General features: G+C 33.6%; 1 protein-coding gene across 1 annotated transcript; it reads left to right on the top strand.

Annotated features, from left to right (window-relative positions):
* The first annotated feature begins 15,109 nt into the window (after positions 1-15,109).
* Positions 15,110-18,678, top strand: LOC108484712 (uncharacterized). Its single transcript, XM_017788609.2, has 2 exons — positions 15,110-16,454; positions 18,102-18,678. The coding sequence occupies exons 1-2, from the start codon at positions 16,182-16,184 to the stop codon at positions 18,219-18,221; spliced, it is 393 nt and encodes a 130-aa protein (XP_017644098.1). The 5' UTR covers positions 15,110-16,181; the 3' UTR covers positions 18,222-18,678.
* The last annotated feature ends 587 nt before the right edge of the window (positions 18,679-19,265 follow it).

Below are 19,265 nucleotides of genomic sequence, written 5' to 3'. Positions count from 1 at the left end.
TCATGAGAATGGCACTAAGTGCGGGTTTAAAATTTGTACAGCACTAAGTGTGCGAGTTTGATCATATAGCACTAAGTGTGCGAGTTGATTATATAGCACTAAGTGTGCGGACTCACTATATGCTTTTGAATCACTATTGACACCGAGTGTGCGACATTATTGAGTCGATCACGGACAGCGGATCGGGTAAGTACCTTGAGTTCATGGCTAATAGGCGCTATGTTTATATTTGGAGTTGAGCTTGGTAAGTTTGAACCTATGTGACAATTTAAATTGAAGTCACGTACATAAGAATTATCGTGGAATAAGTGAAAAGTCATGTAGATGTATGAATGTAACGAAAACAAAATGGTGTATAAAAATGCTTCAAATATCCTATTGATTAGTATATGGAATGTGAATGTGTAACTTGGTATGAGATTGAATCGAAAGGTGTAAGGAACTATGGTATAGTTCGGTTTGAATGGAGTAATTAGCCTCGTTCCATTTTGTCTCCTCTTGCGATAATGTTATTAATAGTTGGTAGTGCATTGCTTATGACTTACTGAGTTATATACTCATTCGGTGTTTGCTTGTCACCTATTTTAGGTTTCTTGGACTCGACTTTTTGCGTATTTAGGACCGTCATCAAATTCATCACACCGGCTAACAACTTTTGGTATTTTCTTCGTAGTTGGTCTAGGAGTACATTTCGGCATGTATAGGCTGTTATGCTTTGTTGAAATTTGGTATGTAAACTTTTAGCCATGCAAAAATGGCGTAAATGTTCGGTTGGAATTGGTTTTGTGATGTTTGGACACAAATCATGGTTATAATTTGGGACATGCATGATGAATTATTAGTTAAATCAAGGAAAAGTCATGAAATAAACATAGTTTGTTTTAGTAATAGATGCTAACAGCAGCAGTGGTGTGGATGTGAAAAATCACTAAAAATAGCAGGAGTGGAATTAAATAGAGAATAAATTATGTAAATGAGCCTTGATGAATCTAATTTCATATGAAAGAAACGAAACGGTCATATGAGTTGTATATTGAGAGATATTTAAGTACTCGTGAAACAGGGCCAGAACGGTTTCTGGATTCCCTGTTCTGACTTTGGAAATTCATTATAAATTAACCAGAGATAATTAGGAGTCATACCATATATTTATAGATTCCTCTTTGAGTCTAGTTTCTATAGAAATTAACGGCATCAGTATTGAAGCCCTGCACAGGGAGATATTCAAGTTGTAACGCACAAAGGTCAGTGTAGTCGACCCCTGTAACATGGGAGACTTTAACTAATAAACTGTACTAATTGGCTCGACCAAAAATTCTAGAAAAAAATCTGTAGATATGATTTTTAAGTTTTGAAACTCCAGATATGATTTTTAAGACGATAGTGACGCAGTAACCAGCTTGTCTGGAAATTTTTTTTTTATGGACTGTGAAAACAATTAAGTTAAGTCTGTGTGCACCTTGTATTCGACTCCGGTAACGGACTCGGGTACGGGGTGTTACATGTCTCAACTGTGTGTGACACACGGTCATGTACACAGGTGTGTGGTTTAGCAGTGTATCCCATGCATCTTGAAAATTTAGAAACAGAATACTTCAATTTGCTTACACGGGTAGAGACACAGGCCTAGCACACGGGCATGTGTCTTGGCCGTGTGAATCCTGCACCTAATTTTGAAAATTAAATTATCCACACGACCTAGAACACGAACGTATGGCTGGCCGTGTGACACAAGTAAGAGAGTTAAACTGGTAAGGACACGGGATGGGACATGGCCGTGTGCCCCTATTATGAGTGCCCACATGGCCTACCCACACGGGCATGTGTCCCTTGTATCTAGGAAAAATTTTGAAATTTTGCGGGAAATTCTCTAAGTTTTCGATTTAGTCCTGACTTGTTTCTAATGTCTAAATTGGGCTTTAATGGTCCAATTAAGGGACAATACGATTGCATATGTTTGGTTTCGGATATGAATAGTGAATGATATAAAATTAACTGTATTTGTTTTGTAAATTCAAGTAATGCTCTGTAACCCTATTCTGGCAACGGATATGGGTTAGGGGTGTTACATTTGTAAAATTTGCATTTTTTTCCTAAAATTTCCAAACACTTTCAAATTGGTCCTGATTTGTTTCTAAGTTATTTTTATGGCATCAAGTGCTCGATTTAGGGATAGTATGCATGTATATGAATGGTTTATAATGTGGTTAAATTATTGAATGATTTAAAGTTTAAATGTTTCTGATTGTACAGTAATACTCCGTAACCCTAATCCAGCGACAGAGACGGGTTAGGGGATGTTACAATGTTAGTCAAGTAAGTCACATTTATTTCTTTATGTTCTATAAGTCATACACTCTAATGCCCAAGATAAAACATCTATCCAATTGGACTTGATAAACAACATACTAGCCTTTCAATCGATTTTATCGTTACCATTTGTACTAAAGACATGCCTAGTTTCATCTACTTATACAATATGAGTTTTTGTATTATGATCTAACCATGTAATACTTCTTAGTATTAGTTAAACATTAGATAACCAGTGAGCTAATATTTACTTCCATTTTGATTTGCATGCAAAAACCATTGAGGACAATAGATAAAGAATATTAATGCAACTCTTGGATAATTTTATTAAACCAATTTTGTTCGAAAAAATACATGTATACAAATGAATATACTACACTCGGGGAACTAGATCCAACAATCCCTCACTTACCTTAGTGAAGTAGATGAGTCATATTTTGCATTCTCATGCTCTCCGCATATTTTTCAAAACTCCTAGCTAGTCAAGTTTTGGTAAATGTCTGCAAGGTTTTTCGATTTTGACTAAATCTATTATTCTATTGTTACTACCCCCTTATGATGTGATACTTTCTATCGATGTGTTTCGTCCTCTTGTGGCTTCTAATTTTCATGGTGTTAGCTATTGCCGCACTGTTACCATAATATAGTGTGATAGTTTTTCATACTAGGATCGACTTCAAGATCAGTAAGGAACTTTTGAAGCCATATTGCTTCTTTTATAGACTCAGAAGTAGCCACATATTCAGCCTTCATAGTGGAGTTAGCAATATATCTTTGCTTGAAACCTGTCCATAGTATGGACTCACCACCTAGGACAAAGACATAGCTTGATGTCAATTTCCTTGAATCCCGACACATTTGAAAGTTAGAATCGATATATTCGATAATAGTAAATTCTCCTCCGAAATGCACAAGCAAATAATCTTTCATTCTCCGTAAATACTTATGTATATGCTTGATTTCTTGCTAGTGCCTTGGACCAGGATTCACTTGATTTCGACTCAAAACCTACTGTGAAACAAATATCTGGACATATGTATAACATGGCATACATGAGACTTCTTGCTACACAAGCATAAGAAACCTTGCTTATGTTTTCTCTTTCTTCTTTTGTCTTAGAAGAGTCCTCCAAAGAGAGATAAAGTTCTAATACTGAAGGTTGGGTTCCCTTATTAGAATTGTTCATTGCATAATGCTTCAATATATTGTCCATGTATGAAGCTTGTGATAATGTTATCACTTTATTCTTTTAAACCCTTAGGATTTGAATATCTAGAACAAAATTAGCTTCTACCAACTCATTCATGTTAAACTGTTAACCTAAAAAAGATACACTTCATACATTATTGTTATATTGTTATTCTAACAGAAAGTAGTGATAATTTATTTAATAAGAATAAATTCTAATTTCTAGGGATTACGAGTTCTTTCAGTTTATAGAGAAAACTTACATTCTTACTAAAAGTTAGTAAACAGATTATTTTTTGTGTTTTTGGTTCATGTTGCTCGAGCCCACACTCAAAATGATTTGTGGTACGAGGATAATAGAGAAGGTATTTCGGTTGAAATCCAATATCTGCTTAAAGTCCGCCTCACATAAAGCACATGTACAATTTTGGTTTAGGGTTTTTTTACTATAAATATCACAAAAGATCTTAATTTTAAGAAAATTTTTAAAATTTTAAATTTTTTCTTAACCAATAGTAACTATTTTTTAACTAATTCTTCCAACAAGTTGTAGCTACCACAGTGTAATAGCTCAGATCCATCAATCACTGCAATACTACTTATAAGACCATTACCAAAATAATGGTAAATCACCTTCGCCTTTTTTTTTGCAAAAACTTATCTCACCTTTCCAAGGAAGCTTCTTATTGAATAAACAAATGGTTGATAATATTATCATTATTCAAGAAGTTTCTTTGGAAGAGTTCTCTTATTTTTCAATCATTCCACCTCTTAGATTGAGCTCATTATAGGTTATGTCTCCTTTTTTACTAAATTGGTAGTTGTGAATGGCTTTCGCCTCCCAAACTTCAAGCCATCCTAAAGAATCTAATAAGGAAATCACTTATGACCATACATGTTTATCCTATGCATGAAATTCCTCAATATCTAAATCTTAGAAGCCTTTGGTGAAAATTATGGAAACTAATCATGAAATCTAAGAGGGGACCAAAACTTACTCATCTCTTCTTTACGGATGATGTGATTGCTGATACATTTTTAAATATTTACAGTGTTCCAATAACTATAAATGAATGGGTGTAATTAATCAACAAATAAATATTTTGTTCATTGGTCAAGAGTTATATCACTTGATTTTTTACCAAAAGATTTATAACTATTCAAACAATATTACTTGAATATTTATAATATTAGATGAATATTTATAATATTATGTCTTTTTAAAGATATTATTATTCAAAAAGACACCTATTAAAAGATGTCTCTATAAAGATACAAGAAAATTCCTATAAATAGGAATGAGATTTCATTTGGAAAACACACCAACAAGTTCTAAAAATTCTTTCTATCTTTCCTTATTTTCTAATATTATTAGATTGTTCTATAAAGAGTTACTGAATTCTTTGTAGAAGTTGAGTTTCTTGTTGTACATTACTTAGTGCTTAGTGAACTATTCTCGTTAGTGCCAAATGCAAATAGTCATTGGTTTCATGATATCCTTAAGGTTAATTCGCTTGAAACTCTTTTGCACACTGAATTGGGGTGGAGGCAAATATAACCTTAAAGATAGTGGCTTGATACACGCGTTGGAGTCTTGTCCTATTTCTTCATTTTCTGTTCAAGTTCTGTTCAAGTATTCGAGATTTTTCTCACTGGATATTTGTACTAACAATTTTAAGGCTATATTTCATGATGACTACTACAAGACATGTAAGTGGGACACTAAAGGAGTTGGCTTCCAACTTTGTCAAACTTGATTGGTTTGATGGTGGCAATTTTCGGCGATGGTAGAAAAAGATGCACTTATTATTATCAACTTTGAAGATTGCCTATGTTTTGGATACTCCAAGATTAGAAGAGAATGAAAACAAATCTATTGTTACAACTTGACAAAGGCAAAAATGGGACAATGTTGATTACATGTGCATAGGCCACATATTGAATGGTTTATCCGATGGCTTGTTTGACACCTACCAAAACAATATGGTTTGTTCGACACCTACCAAAACAAGGTCATCACTAAGGATTTATAGGACAAGTTTTATACATGACCAAATATGCTACAAGTAAGAAATTTCTTGTCATTCGTTTCAATAATTATCAATTGGTTGATGGTCGTTTTGGTATGAAACAATTTCATGATATAGAAAAAAATGTTGAATCAATTTAAGTAATATGATATGAAAATGGATGAAATGATTGTTGTATCCTCCATAATAGGCAAACTTCCTCCATATTGGAAAGAATTTAAAAGAAGTCTAAAACATAAGAAACATGAAATATCTCTTAAGGCTTCAGCAAATCATCTTTGTATTGAAGAAGAATATTGAAAGAAAGATTAGAACCTAGAATTTGAAAATGTCAAAATGCATGTTACGGAGGAAGTACAGACTACTAAACCATCTAAGAGAAAGTTCAAACGGACTAATAGAGCACCTAAGTTCAAAAAGAAACAAAAGGGCTCATACTATCATTGTGGTATGTTGAGACATTTCAAGAATGAATGTCAGTTTTTAAAGAAGAAATAATCTTCTCAGGTTGATAATAATGAAAAGTTTCTTACAATGATATTTGAAATTAATATAGCACAAAATTGTAATGCATGGTGGATTGATGCTGGAGCTGGAGCAGCCAAACATGTGTGTAAAGACAAAAGTATGTCCACAAAGTTCACATAGTGTGAAAATGATAATGTCTTGTACATGGGAAATTCTTCCACCGCAACAATCAAAGACAAAGGGTCTGTTGAACTACAATTTACCTCTGGAAAGGTTTTAACTTTGAATGATGTACTTTATGTACCAAAAGTTAGGAAAAATTTAGTGTTTGAAAATCTGTTGAATAAGTTTGGCTCCAAACTTGTTATTGAACTAGATAAGTTTATTCTATCTAAGGGAGAAATTTTTTTAGGGAAAGGGTATATGTATGGGAGCATGTTCAAACTCAATATTATTAATAAGAATAAAAATAATATTTTTGCTTATATGGTTGAATTTTCTTATTTTGACATTATAGGTTAGGTCATTTGAATTATAGAAAATTGAATGACATATGTAAGTTAGATTTAATTCTGTTTTAAATAATAATATTGAAAAAGAAATATATGTATGTTGAACAAAATTACAAGAAGCTCTTTTCCTAAGGTTAAAAGGAAAACAAAGTTGCTTGATTTGACACATAGTGATTACATGTATAATAGTCCTACATTAGGTGGAAAAAAATATTTTGTTACTTTTATTGATGATTGTTCTAGATATTGCTATGTATATTTATTGCATTCAAAAGATGAAGCGTTTGATAAATTTAAATTTTATAAATTTGAAGTTGAACTTCAGCGTGAATCATTTATCAAGTGCTTAAGATCAGATAGAGGTGGAGAATACTATACTTCAATTTATTTGAATCTACTAGATTATCTATCAAGTTTCTGCCCCTTACACACCTAAACTAAATGATGTAGCTGAAAGAAAAAATATAGTCTTAACTGAATGGTAAATTCAATGTTATCATATTCAAGTCTTGGACAAGGTTTTTAGGGAGAAGTTGTTCTAACAGGTTGTCATATATTGAATTGTAACATCCCAGATTTTGGGGTTAGAAGTTTTAAGGTTCATGGTTAGGGTCAGTGAGTAGCTTGAGCAATTAGGTTTGTAGTTGTGTTTTAATGTAAGAATGAGCCTGCTGGTTCGGTGGTTGGATGTGTGTTAGTTTACCTCTGGGTTCTGGGTTCAATTCCTCATGTGTTTTTTGGGGGAATTGTTTTTATTATATCTTAAATTAGTTTTAAGTTTTAAATTTATTTTATTTTTTTGTTTTGTTTTTATTTCAAAACTCAACAATTTCAACTTTTTTTTTCAATTTTGGCACGTTCTCCTTCTCTTACGTCTGTTTCTTTCTTTTTTCTCTCACATTGGTTCCTTCTTCGGTTTTCTATTTCAATTTTTGGTTGGTTCTTTTTTTTTCTTCTTCTTTTTGTGCTTTATCCTTTTGTTCTTCAGGTGTCCAAGTGTTTTCATTAGAGGAGTTGTTTGCTCAATTGTTAGTTGTGGAATCGAGTAAGTATTAACATTGTTTTGTTAAGTACTCTCTGAATTTTAGATTAGTTTCTTAGATGGTTTGTTAGAACCCATTTGGGTTATTGCTTAAGGTTTTATGTTGATCAATGAGGTTTCAGAATTGGTGGATTTGAGGCGTCGATCGTTTTGTGCATTTTAGATCGCGTATTCATTTGTGTGTTATGAAACTATTCAATTTCAGTATTAAGTCGCTTGTTTTTCGGTATAATTTGGTATAATTCTGAGTTACCAAAGGTTAGGGAATCATTTCGATAGCAAATGCACGTTCTGCAACTTATTTCAGTGTGGTTTCATGACTACATGGATGGCCACACGGGTGGTCCACATGGCCGTGTAAAATTGGGAATTAAGGTTTTTGGGAAATTTTTGGTTCCACACAGCCTTGTGGCTAATATTTGGGGATTTTGTCAATTTTCACACAGGTGTGTGCCTTGGACACACAACCATGTCCCTTAGCTATATGGGCCTATGAGATTTCCACACGGCCGTGTCTACTATGCACTTAGTTTTGGTAGTTTTGGACAAATAGTTACACGAGCGTGTAGACCACCACACGACCATGTGGCCCTGTTTCGCAAATTTTTATTCTACATCAAATTTTGACTCATTTTGTGTTTCTGTGTGTTCCAACCTTCGCTTAGGCCTTAGTAAGGTTGGTTAAGACTTTGATCAGCTCAGATTTGTGCATATGTTCATAACAATAGTATTAATTTATCAGTTTGGTTAAATGTTATATGGTATTATTAGTAAATAGTTACAAACATAATTGATTCTAAATCTGATTGATTGAGCTTTTGCGTTTCAGTTTCTATATGAATGTTTGCATGTTGTGTGCATTTTGCAATCGCATGAAAATTCTGCAATTGACCGGATGAACATGAGCTCTTATATCTGTGAGATTGTTAGTGTTTGATGTGCATTCATACATGAGCATAAAATTAGGGTTTTGGTTGTGAATAGAAGGGAGTCTGATTCGGTAGTCCAACTGCAATATTTCTGAACAACGGTTTACTACATGATTCTATATATATGTTAGCTCAGTTGCATATTGTGATTTCGAGTGGCTTAGTTTCCACAAATGTGGTGTTTAGGGTTGGTGGGCCTTTCAAGATCTTATGTGGTGTGTAGGGTTGGTTGGGATTTCTATAGCTCATTTGTGGTGTGCAGGGGGTCGGAGGGGTGTTTAGTTGGACGATTGGGATTTTTTATTGTCGCATATTTTGCTCATCTAAATTTATGTCTATTTGTATGATCATTGGGACATTTATGAAATGCTTTGAATAGTTTGTTGTGATTGGATTGCATGAGTGTTTGGAATGATAATATAAATGTGTTCAGTTTGTTAATGGTAACTTTCCGTATATCGGATAGCCGTTTGAGATATTTGTATGTGATTGGTAAAGATATACTTTACTGGTATGTATATTGAGTTACTTTGTCTTTACCTTTTGTCTGCTTCAGACTCACACTGAGTTCGTGTAGCTCATCCCTTAGTTTTCATCCTTTCAGGTACTCTCGTGTTCTGAAGCTGGACTCGACGATTGGAGGTCTTAGACGGATAAAATTTGAATTATTTAAATAAAGTATTTCATTTCATACTTAGTTTTTCAAACTATTTTGGACTGTAAATGTCATATATGAAATATGGTATAAATTTTATTTTGGACTAAATTTTAGAAACTGCGAAATTATGGTTCCAAATGTTTTTATCGTAACTTAAATTTTTTGTTCTGAATCCTAAATGGTTAAACGGTTTTGTTCGAATTTAGCAAACTGTATTCGAAATGAGATTTTAACAATTCATTTTGTCAAATTGCTTCTAGATGTAACCTTTGGGATCAAGTCTAAACTTCTAGGTCGGGTTCTAGGGTGTTACATGAATAGAGTTCCTAATAAGGAAACTAAAATAACCCCTTATGAACAATGGAAGAAAAGAAAACCAAACCTTAATTATTTGAAAGTTTGGGGCTGTAGAGCTATTGTCAAAGTTTCAACACCTAAACGTAAAAAGTTAGGTGAAAGAGGAATTGAATGGGTATTTATAGGATATGCACATAATAGCAAGGCATATAGGTTCATGGTAATTGAACCAATTGATTCAATTTCAATTAATATTGTTATTAAATCAATAGATGTTATTTTTTATGAAAATAGATTTAATTCTATTTCAAGATAATTACAGCCACAACAATTGGTTCATTTTTCAAATGAGAATGAGATTTCATTGGAACAAGTTGATAAAAATGATGAGTCTTGTTAAAAATTAAAAAGAAGTAAAAGGATTAAAAAAATAAAAGATTTTGGACCAAATTTCATTATATTCCTTGTAGAAGGAAAATGTGAAAGTATATTCAATAAAGCACTTTATTTTTATAATACGAAATCTAATCCTATTACATTTGAAGAGGCAATGAAATCTCAAGACTTTACTTTTTGGAAAGAAGTAATAAATAATGAGATAGATTTAATAATGGGAAATCAAACATGAATCTTAGTTGATCTTCCATCGGGTTCCAAACCAATAGGTAGTAAATAAATCTTCAAAAAGAAAATGAAGGTCAATGGAACCGTTGATAAATTTAAGGCATTATGTGAAAAATAGCCCTTAACATTTGACTGTTTGGTCACTTTGGCTCTTTCTCTTTTTTTTGGATCACTTTAACCCCTAATTTTTTTTGGTCAAATTAATCTATTTTTAATGGGCATGCTAATGTGGTCATTAGTTGACTAACGGTCAACATTAGCCGTTGACGTGGCGGTCCAAATATAATTAAATATTGACGTGGCATTATTTTGTCTTATATGCCACGTCAACAAATGATTTTAAAATTATTAAAATTATTTTAAATCATCATCATCATCATCATTATTTCTTCAATTCTGATTTTCCCCTCCATCTGGTTTTTAAAGACAAAAAATTCAAACCTTCTTCTCCATTGATTCTTATCTCAAAAACCATGGAACTTAGTGAACTGAAAAAAGAAAACCCATAATTTTACAGAAAAAAAAATGTCTTCTTCTCCATTGATTCTTATTTCAAAAACTTGGGTTTTTGAAATTTGTTCTTTACCCCTAAATGAAATAAAAAAACCCTAAATCTCTACCCCAAATGAAATCAAAGAAACATTGAAAAACAAAGAAGGGGAAAACACTTGAGATTAAAACCATTTCTTTTTGAAAGCCATGAAAAGGGCTTGCTCAGAGGCATTTCACTCACTACTCGCAATTTTCTTCACTCTTATACCAAAATCGGCCAAAACCTAGTTCACTCGTTCACCCCACTTGTAGCTTCAACTCAGTCTCGACTCAAGTTGTAACAGCTAATTTTTTAGTGAAATCGGAATAGTGGTTTCGAGACCATAAATCTGACCTGAAAATAAGATGTATTTTTATTTCATAATATGGTCCACATTATAATAGATATGTCGTGTGAAAATTTTGATTTGAAAATTTTATCGATTTAATACTTAATTACGAGAAGGACTAAATCACATAAGATGCAAAAGTTGAATTCTAGTAACTATAAGGATCAAATAGCTATGGAATTCAAAAATTAAGGTCCTTATATGGTAATTAGACCATTAAAAAAAGTATGTAGATTTTTCTTGCTGACTCATCCATGAAATTATAGAAAAAGGGCAAGGACTAAATTGGAAATACCAAAATACTTAATTAATTAAAAGATGAAAAGAAATATATCATCTTATTTTCATCATCTTCAACCTAAAATTTTATGGAAACCTTAGAAGAGAGAGGGGAAACTTTCAAGGCTTAATTGGGTAAGTTCTCTTGTCATGTTTTTAGTAATTTTGGTATTTTTGAAATCGGGATAACTTAATTTCTCTATTTGAGGGATTAATTTGAAAAGTTATCAAGGTATGAAAATGGGTCATGAATGTATGATGCTAGAAATTAGAAATTTATGGTAGAAAATGAAAGATTATTGATAGATAAACAACTTTTACAAAGTGATTTATGATGAAAACATGATTTAGGGACTAAAATGAAAAGTTGTAAAATTTGATGAAAAATTCTAAAATTTTATGAATACATGTTCTGGAAAATTTGTACTGGAGCTTTGGTTAGGCTTGGAAAAGGGAGTAATTTGCACAAGTTTCATTTTTCGGGCCTAGGGACAAAATCAAAATTTACGAAAAAGTTAGGGGCAAAATGGTAATTTTTCCTAGGAAGTAAATTGAGTCCATTTAAATATGAAATGTGTGAAATTAATGGTTAAATTCATTTATATAGATCCGAACAACACTAATTCGAGGCTAGGTCTAGGAAAAGAGAAGATTTTGGATTAGTAGATTTCTAGCACGAATAAGTGTCGAGGTAAGTTTGTTTAACTTAATCGGGCATGTAATATGTTTGAATTGACTGTTGTATGTATGGAATGTGACTTGTATTGATGTACATTACTTGAATACTATAATGGGAAATTTATATATGCTTGATATGGTGAAAAAGGGGTTAAGTCCCGATTGAACATTGATTTCCGATGAATATATGCAGTTTCTCCAAAAAGAATAAAGTCCTGCATTTGTTGCGGACGAGATTTAGCTCAGACGAGTAATCTTATTGACCTTGTTATAAAAGGATTTATCCCAGACAGGTAATCCCTATATAATACCTCTCGAGCATACGCTATGATTAGGGTTTAGCCTGCACTGGTAATCCTAATCGAGCTCCTCTGAGCATACGTTATATAAAGGATTTAGACTGGATCGGTAATCTTGTTGTACGATATGTGGCTTGAGAGAGTGTTTCTTGGTTAAGTGCCCTAAGGGGTACCATCGATAAGAATTGACGGATTAATGAATCGTACACCTCGAGTGTACTACTTGAGCCTTCATCGGAATTTCAATGATTCAATGGACATAAAACTCTTGACATGGCATAAAAACCTTGAGATGAAATAATAATGACTTGAAAGAATATTACTTGGTGAGCTCATCTATGTTACTTAAATGACATGAAGATTTTGGTGACTAACATGTTTGATTGAATGTATGTGATTAGGCTATTTAGCCAAATGGATGGAAACATAATACTGTATGCCTAGATTTTATAAGCAAGATTGGTAAGTTTAGTTTCCGTTATACGTACTTACTAAGCATGTAATGCTTACTCCGTTTATTTTCCCTTGTTCTATAGTGTTCGAAAGCTCATGAAGGTTGGAAGATCATTGAAGCATCGTCACACTATCAACTAATATTTTGGGTATATTTAGCGAAATCATTTTGGTATAATGGCATGTATAGGACAACTTGGCCAATAGTGGCTTGAAAATGTTATTTTGTAACCTAGTTATTGGAATGGCTAGTAATGGTTTATTTTGGCATAATTAAGTAAGTTATAATGTTATATTCATATGTGATATGTTACGTATATGTGATCAAATGATGCTAATGCCTAAGTTATTCCAAGGTAAGATAATAAGCACATATGCATGTAGTGATATGCCTTGTTGAATGATGAGGATTTCCTAATTTGAATGCTTGAATTGGTTAGTTTTGGATGTGTTTCAAGTGCAGGTCTTGGGTGAAAATTTGGGTGAGAAATGGAGCTAGAAATGGCTTCATTTTGTCCACATGAGCAGACACACGACCTAGTAACATAGGCATGTGGTTAGGCCATGTGTCCCCTGCACCTTAATTTGAGAAACAGAATGCTCAGAATTGGGCACACGGGTAAAGACATAGGCGTGTGTCCCAGTTGTATGTGCGACACAGCCTAGAACACGGGTGTGTGTCTTGGTTGTGTGAAACCTGCACCTTAATTGAAATTAAATTAATTAACCATACGGCCTAGCACACAGGCGTGTGGCATGGCCGCGTAAGCAAGTCAAAGAGTTACATGGGGTCGAACACGACCTCCAACACAGGCGTGTCCCAGGGTCACACGGGCGTGTGAGCCCTGCACCTTGAAAAAAATTTAAAAAGTCGTGAAAAATTCTTTAAGGTTTCGATTAAGTCCTAACTCAATTCTAATGCTCGTATTGGGCCTTAAGGGCCCGATCAAGGGGCACTATGGATGATCTTAGTAAATGAATGGTAACTTACGTGGTTTAATGAAAATATATTCTGAATGTTTTGGTAATGCTCTGAAACCCTGTTCCGACGATGGATACGGGTTAGGGGTGTTACACAAGTTCTACTGATCCGGATCAGATTCTTCCATTGAAAAGAAGCCTGACCCTGTTATAGAATCTGGTTCAGTAGTTATCAAGGATGTAGCTTTGCATGTTGAGAAAGTGAGTAATAAAAGTATAACATGGGTTAAAGAATTTAGATTTGGGTTTCTTTTTGGAAATTTGGCGATCGAGGATTTAAATTTACCAAGCTACAATCTAGATTTATCCTTGTTTTTAGGATGGTTATTGGATGGGAAATATCACAATATTGGAACAGTGCTTAATGTGAGTTTGCATGTTGGATTAAATCCACAATTGGTAATTTCAACACCATTGTTTCACAACAATTTAAGCTTACAAATGCAGTCAAGGTTTTACTTCAATAGGGCATATAAGGTTTGATTTTTGGTTTGGGAAAATCATGGTTTTTGATATAAGAATCAATTGAGAATAATAGATTTTTTTCTTTAAAATTTTGGGTTTTCCTTTTTTAGTTATCAAAAATCATGGTTTTTGAGATAAGAACCAATGGAGAATAAGACATTTTTTTTGTCTTTAAAATTCTTGGTTGAGAATAAGACATTTTTTTTGTCTTTAAAATTCTTGGTTTTCTTTTGACAGTTCACTGGGTTCAATGGTTTTTGAGATAAGAATTAATGGAGAAGAAGGTTTGATTTTTTTTTTCTTTAAAAATCAGATGGAGGGGAAAAATCAAAATTGAAGACATAGTGATAATGATGATGATTTAAAATGATTTTAAAAATTTTAAAATTATTTGCTGACGTGGCATATAAGACAAAATAATGTCATGTCAACATTTAATTACATTTGGACCGTCACGTCAGCGATTAATGTTGATTGTTAGTCAACAGCCATGTCAGCATGTCCGTTAAAAATAGATTAATTTGACAAAAAAATAAACGTTAAGGCTTAAAGTGATCTAAAAAAAGAGAAAGGGCCAAAGTGACCAAACAGTCAAATGTTAAAGCCTATTTTTGGCATCATGCCTAAATTTAAAATAAGGTTAGTAGCCAAAGGTTTTACCCAAAAACAAGGTGTTGATTACTTGGATATCTATGCTCTAGTAGTAAGAATTGCTACAATTAGACTATTAATAGCACTTATCTCAATGTATAATTTAGTTGTTTATCAAATGGATATTAAAACTATATTTTTAAATGGTGAATTGGAAGAGGAAGTGTACATGGAATCACTAAAAAAATTTGTTGCTCCAGAACATAAGCATAAAGTATGTAAGCTTGTTAAATTTTTATATGGGCTTAAACCAGCACCAAAGTAATGGCACTAAAAATTTGATAAGATTGTTCTAATTAATGACTATAAAAGAAATGAATTCGATAATTACATATACAACCATTTGAAAATGTTAAAAGGACCCTCAACAATTTGAAATAATTGTGTATTATACTAAAAAGAATCGCAAGAGAAATGAATCCCGATTTTATATCATGGTTGTAGTAAGAGGATTCACCAAGGAGGAGCTGTGACAAATGATGTGTAGTGCCACATAAATATCAGGGCACAAAGCATGTAACGTTGAGGGTCCTGACCGGAGGATCACTGTCTCTCAGTTGCCCTATCCAAGATTGAAAGAAGAAAGAAAGACACTGATTGATTATGATGCTTTTTTGTTTTTATGATTTTGTATCAGTTCTCTTGTTGCAGTACTTTGTTTCCTATTTCTTTGTGTGTATGTATCACTGCAATTTCTTTGCTTTGGAATCCGTCATTCAACTTCTCCTGTCAAAATCCTTCAACTATTTTCACAATTGCCCCTCCATGTACTCTCCTGCTCAGGTTAATAAATGGGGATTTCAAAGTTGAAAAGACTATCTGGTTTAGCAATTAAAATGGATGGTTGTGGCAATAAAGCAAGCAGGTAAAAAAACACAACTAAGGTTCTCTTGGGGACCTTGGCTCCCGAACTTAAAAAAAAAAAAAAAGAAGGTAAATTCTGAAACCTTCCAAGTCTTGGACCTTGTAAATTGTGACTACATGAAGGCAAAAGAGAAGAAGACATGAGAAGTCTATTCCGACACTTTAATTTGCCTCTCAGATAATTTGCAAATACCCAGAATTTTGTTTGTTCTTCCACCACCAACTTTTTATTTAAAAAAAAAAAATCACTGGTAGTAAAAGAGGTAGAAAAACCATATCCAAATTCCAAAGTCCTGTTTTTCACCTCTTCATGTAAAGATAGCCCATGTGCTTCTCTCTGTCTCCCTGTCTGCTCTCTCTTTTCCTCTCTTGCAAACCCTCTAACCTGACCTGTTTAAAATACTCCAAGAAGCTTTGGTACTGGTGTAAAAGCTTTTATGTACTGCCGTAACTTTAACACTATAAAAAGAACCCTTGCTTTCTCTCACTCACATGAAGAGCTATGGGATGAGAGTTGAGTAAGGCGCTATTACTTCTGTTTTTTTTTTTTTTTTGCACCCACTGCTGAAAAAATGGGACAAGAAGAAAGCTACTTGTATAGTTGGTCACCGATAGGAGCTCCATTGAATGTACAAAGAGAGGAGGACCACTGGAGGCAATTTGACAATTCTGTTAATGCGGTGTCCTTTGGTTTTGTTGCTACTGCCATTCTCATCTCTATGTTCTTAGTGATGGCCATCTTTGAACGCTTTCTCAGACCTAACTCTTCTCCTACTGGTCCTAACTATGGTGACCTTGAATCTCAGCTTAGTTTCAATGGCAAGCTCAGGCACCCATCACCAAATGTGAGTCACCCCCTTCTGTTTCTACATCTGGGATTTCTTTAATTTTGTTAAAAAGTTTGAATTAGATTAGAACTCTAGAGTTAGCCAATGAGATCTTAATTTTTTGTCAATTTGATGCCTCATGACATAACGCATCTCAGTAGCTTAAATTTCCATCTTTCCTGTGTTTGTAACTTTGCATCTTTTATTCAAAAGTTGGATTTTTTTTGGAGCCGGTCAAAACAGTGTTGTTGTTATGTTTGTGATCGTTTAGGCAATGACCTTTATGACAAGTGAATGGTCTGCTAGCATTTCGGACCGGGAGCCAATGGTCAACCATGGCGGACACAAACTTCAGTTGATTTGTCTTCTTATTTTCAGCTCTTATGGTGCTCTATTTTAGCTTCAATATGATAATTGACCCATAGAGTCTGTGGATAATGATATTATGTGTGATGCACTTCAACCATGGTAGATTAAGGGCAGTTTAGACGAACTGTCTCAGTTTAGATTAAACTTTTCCCGAAGGTATCCCAGGACTGGTCCTTCAGCATGCTACACATGTAGACTACTCTACTGTGTTCCTTGGATTTTGATGCAGATATTAGGCTCACCGACCTACTATTTCGAACCTTCCCCTAAGTGACGCAATGCTAATATCTAGTCTCTCTGCTGTGAAGTTAAGTTTAATTAGAAGCCGGTTCAAAATCTTCTAAATGGTTTAATGTAGCCCTGTATGGCATGTTAGAATGTCCATGGAATCCTGTTGTTGATAGGTCTAAATCAATTCACACGATACGTTAGCACTTTGCAAGTTTCAGACATGATGTCCCAGGTAGTATTTTGAATGGAAACTATTGGGGGACACTGAAAATGTAGAGTTTAGGTTTGGAAGTTAATACTTAGTTGCATTCGAGGGCCGAATATGTTAGGAAACTGCCTCTACATCAACAGACAAGATAGATTTTTGTTGATGTAAGCAACTTGTCCTGCCTAACGTCAATTTTTGGAAAAAGCATTCGATACTACAGCATAGAATTTGAAGCCAATTTAGTACAGTCATAACATAATGTGTAATTTATTACCAAAATTCTTTTGTCAATTTGAGAAATTGATTAGTGAACCATAAGGCTCTTCTCTGTTCTTATAGTCTTATGGATTATGTTGTCTGATTCAAATAACTAAAGTTTGTAGTTCTACTATTAGTTGAGGCAATTAAAAACATCAAATCTGCATTATTAGTAGTTTGAGTTTTGTCCACTTGTTATCCGTTCTTCTATATGTTTGTTTTTCCCGACCAAGAGGCGATTTGCTACATTTATCGTAACAACTAGGTAGCCTGTCAGTTTGTGGATGTACGGTAGTAAAGTCCATGCATCTTTACCTAGGATTCTTTCTTGGAAGCTGTCTGCTGGATGGATTTGCTTGGTGGCGTTAATGAAGAAGCTGTTCTTGGTGTTTCTGTAGTTACTACTGCTCTCATTTAAGCCCAGAGAAGTTCCATCTTCAGCTCTGGATTTATCAATTTGTCGAGCCTTAGAAACTAGGTCATTATATAGCACTTCATTTGGTTTTTGCTAATGTGACATACAATGCTCTTTTAATTTCCTGGAAAAAGCTTTCTTAATCTGGATTGGAAGGTTATATAAAGATCATTACTCTGTGCAGATGGCGGTGTACACCAGCGGAGTTTCCGTATTAATGCCTGGGGATGAGATTCCTACTTTCATTGCACACCCAGCTCCAGTCCCCTGTCCCCCGAAATGTCCATCATTGGTTCAACATTAACACTACACATCTGGCAATCCTGTTGCAAACTCCTCCGGGAACATTCATGTAAGTGCAGTAGAAGAAAACTAAATTTACGAAATTGGGACGCACATGCTACCCAAAACGATGAGCACGATTACCCTCAAGCAGGAGGTTTCCTAGGAACAAAGGAAGACAGTAAAGTCCGTTCATACTTGCATCGCCTTTGCTGCTTATTTCCACCATTCCATGTTCAACATTTTTCTGAGATAGTGACTAAAGATGGTCTCGATTGCCATCAAATGGATCCAAATTATAAATGTAAAAGAAAATTGAGGTATATTATGTAGTTGATTGAGAGTATGGGAAGCAGTTTGTTGCAGATGGATGGAAAATGAATATAGAACATTGAAGTTGAATCTCCATGTGCAACATTTATCAAATTACTGGCAAATGAAAACTGAAGAAACTGCAATCTACTAAGGCCTGGAATTTATCTATAGCCCCATCATTGTCAATGAATGCTAGAGAAACAATTGCTTCCAATTCTTTAAAACCTATGTTTTGCATTTTTTTTTACCATTACTGCTGGTATATTTTTTTACCATCACAGTAAAACATTTTACTTTTATTGTTAAAACTTAAAATCATGGTTTCACAAACCAAGCAAAAATATATATATATATATATATATATATGATGCTTGACTTTTGAAAGTTGAATTATTTTTTAGATGAAATGATTTTAATATCTTTGTATTTTAATATCCTTCTATTTTAAATATATACTGAAATTTCAATTTTTTATAGCATTTTGTCAAAAGTAATGACAAATCTCAAAATTATACATGAATTATAATTTGTTGTAGTTATATATATAAAACTTTAATTTTGATTCAATGATACATATTTTAAAAATAGATATAGTACTTTTTATATTGAATAAATATAATTATTTATGTATGCTATATATAAATATATATGATGATATATTGAATTATATTTATTGTAACACTTTTTTTGACCTAAGACGATGCAAAAAGGGTTGGCATAGGTCTCGCGACGCTTCTCTCGACGCTTCCAA

Source organism: Gossypium arboreum, chromosome 6, assembly GCF_025698485.1.
Source record: "Gossypium arboreum isolate Shixiya-1 chromosome 6, ASM2569848v2, whole genome shotgun sequence".
Taxonomy (NCBI): Eukaryota; Viridiplantae; Streptophyta; class Magnoliopsida; order Malvales; family Malvaceae; genus Gossypium; species Gossypium arboreum.
The sequence above is the reverse complement of the archived record's forward strand: the minus strand, read 5'-3'. Positions and strand labels throughout refer to the sequence as shown.

Coding starts and splice junctions, on each gene's coding strand:
- LOC108484712 (XM_017788609.2), top strand. CDS start 16,182: ATGGGACAAGAAGAAAGCTACTTGTATAGTTGGTCACCGATAGGAGCT. Junction 16,455..18,101: donor TCAGGCACCCATCACCAAAT/GTGAGTCACCCC, acceptor TACTCTGTGCAG/ATGGCGGTGTACACCAGCGG.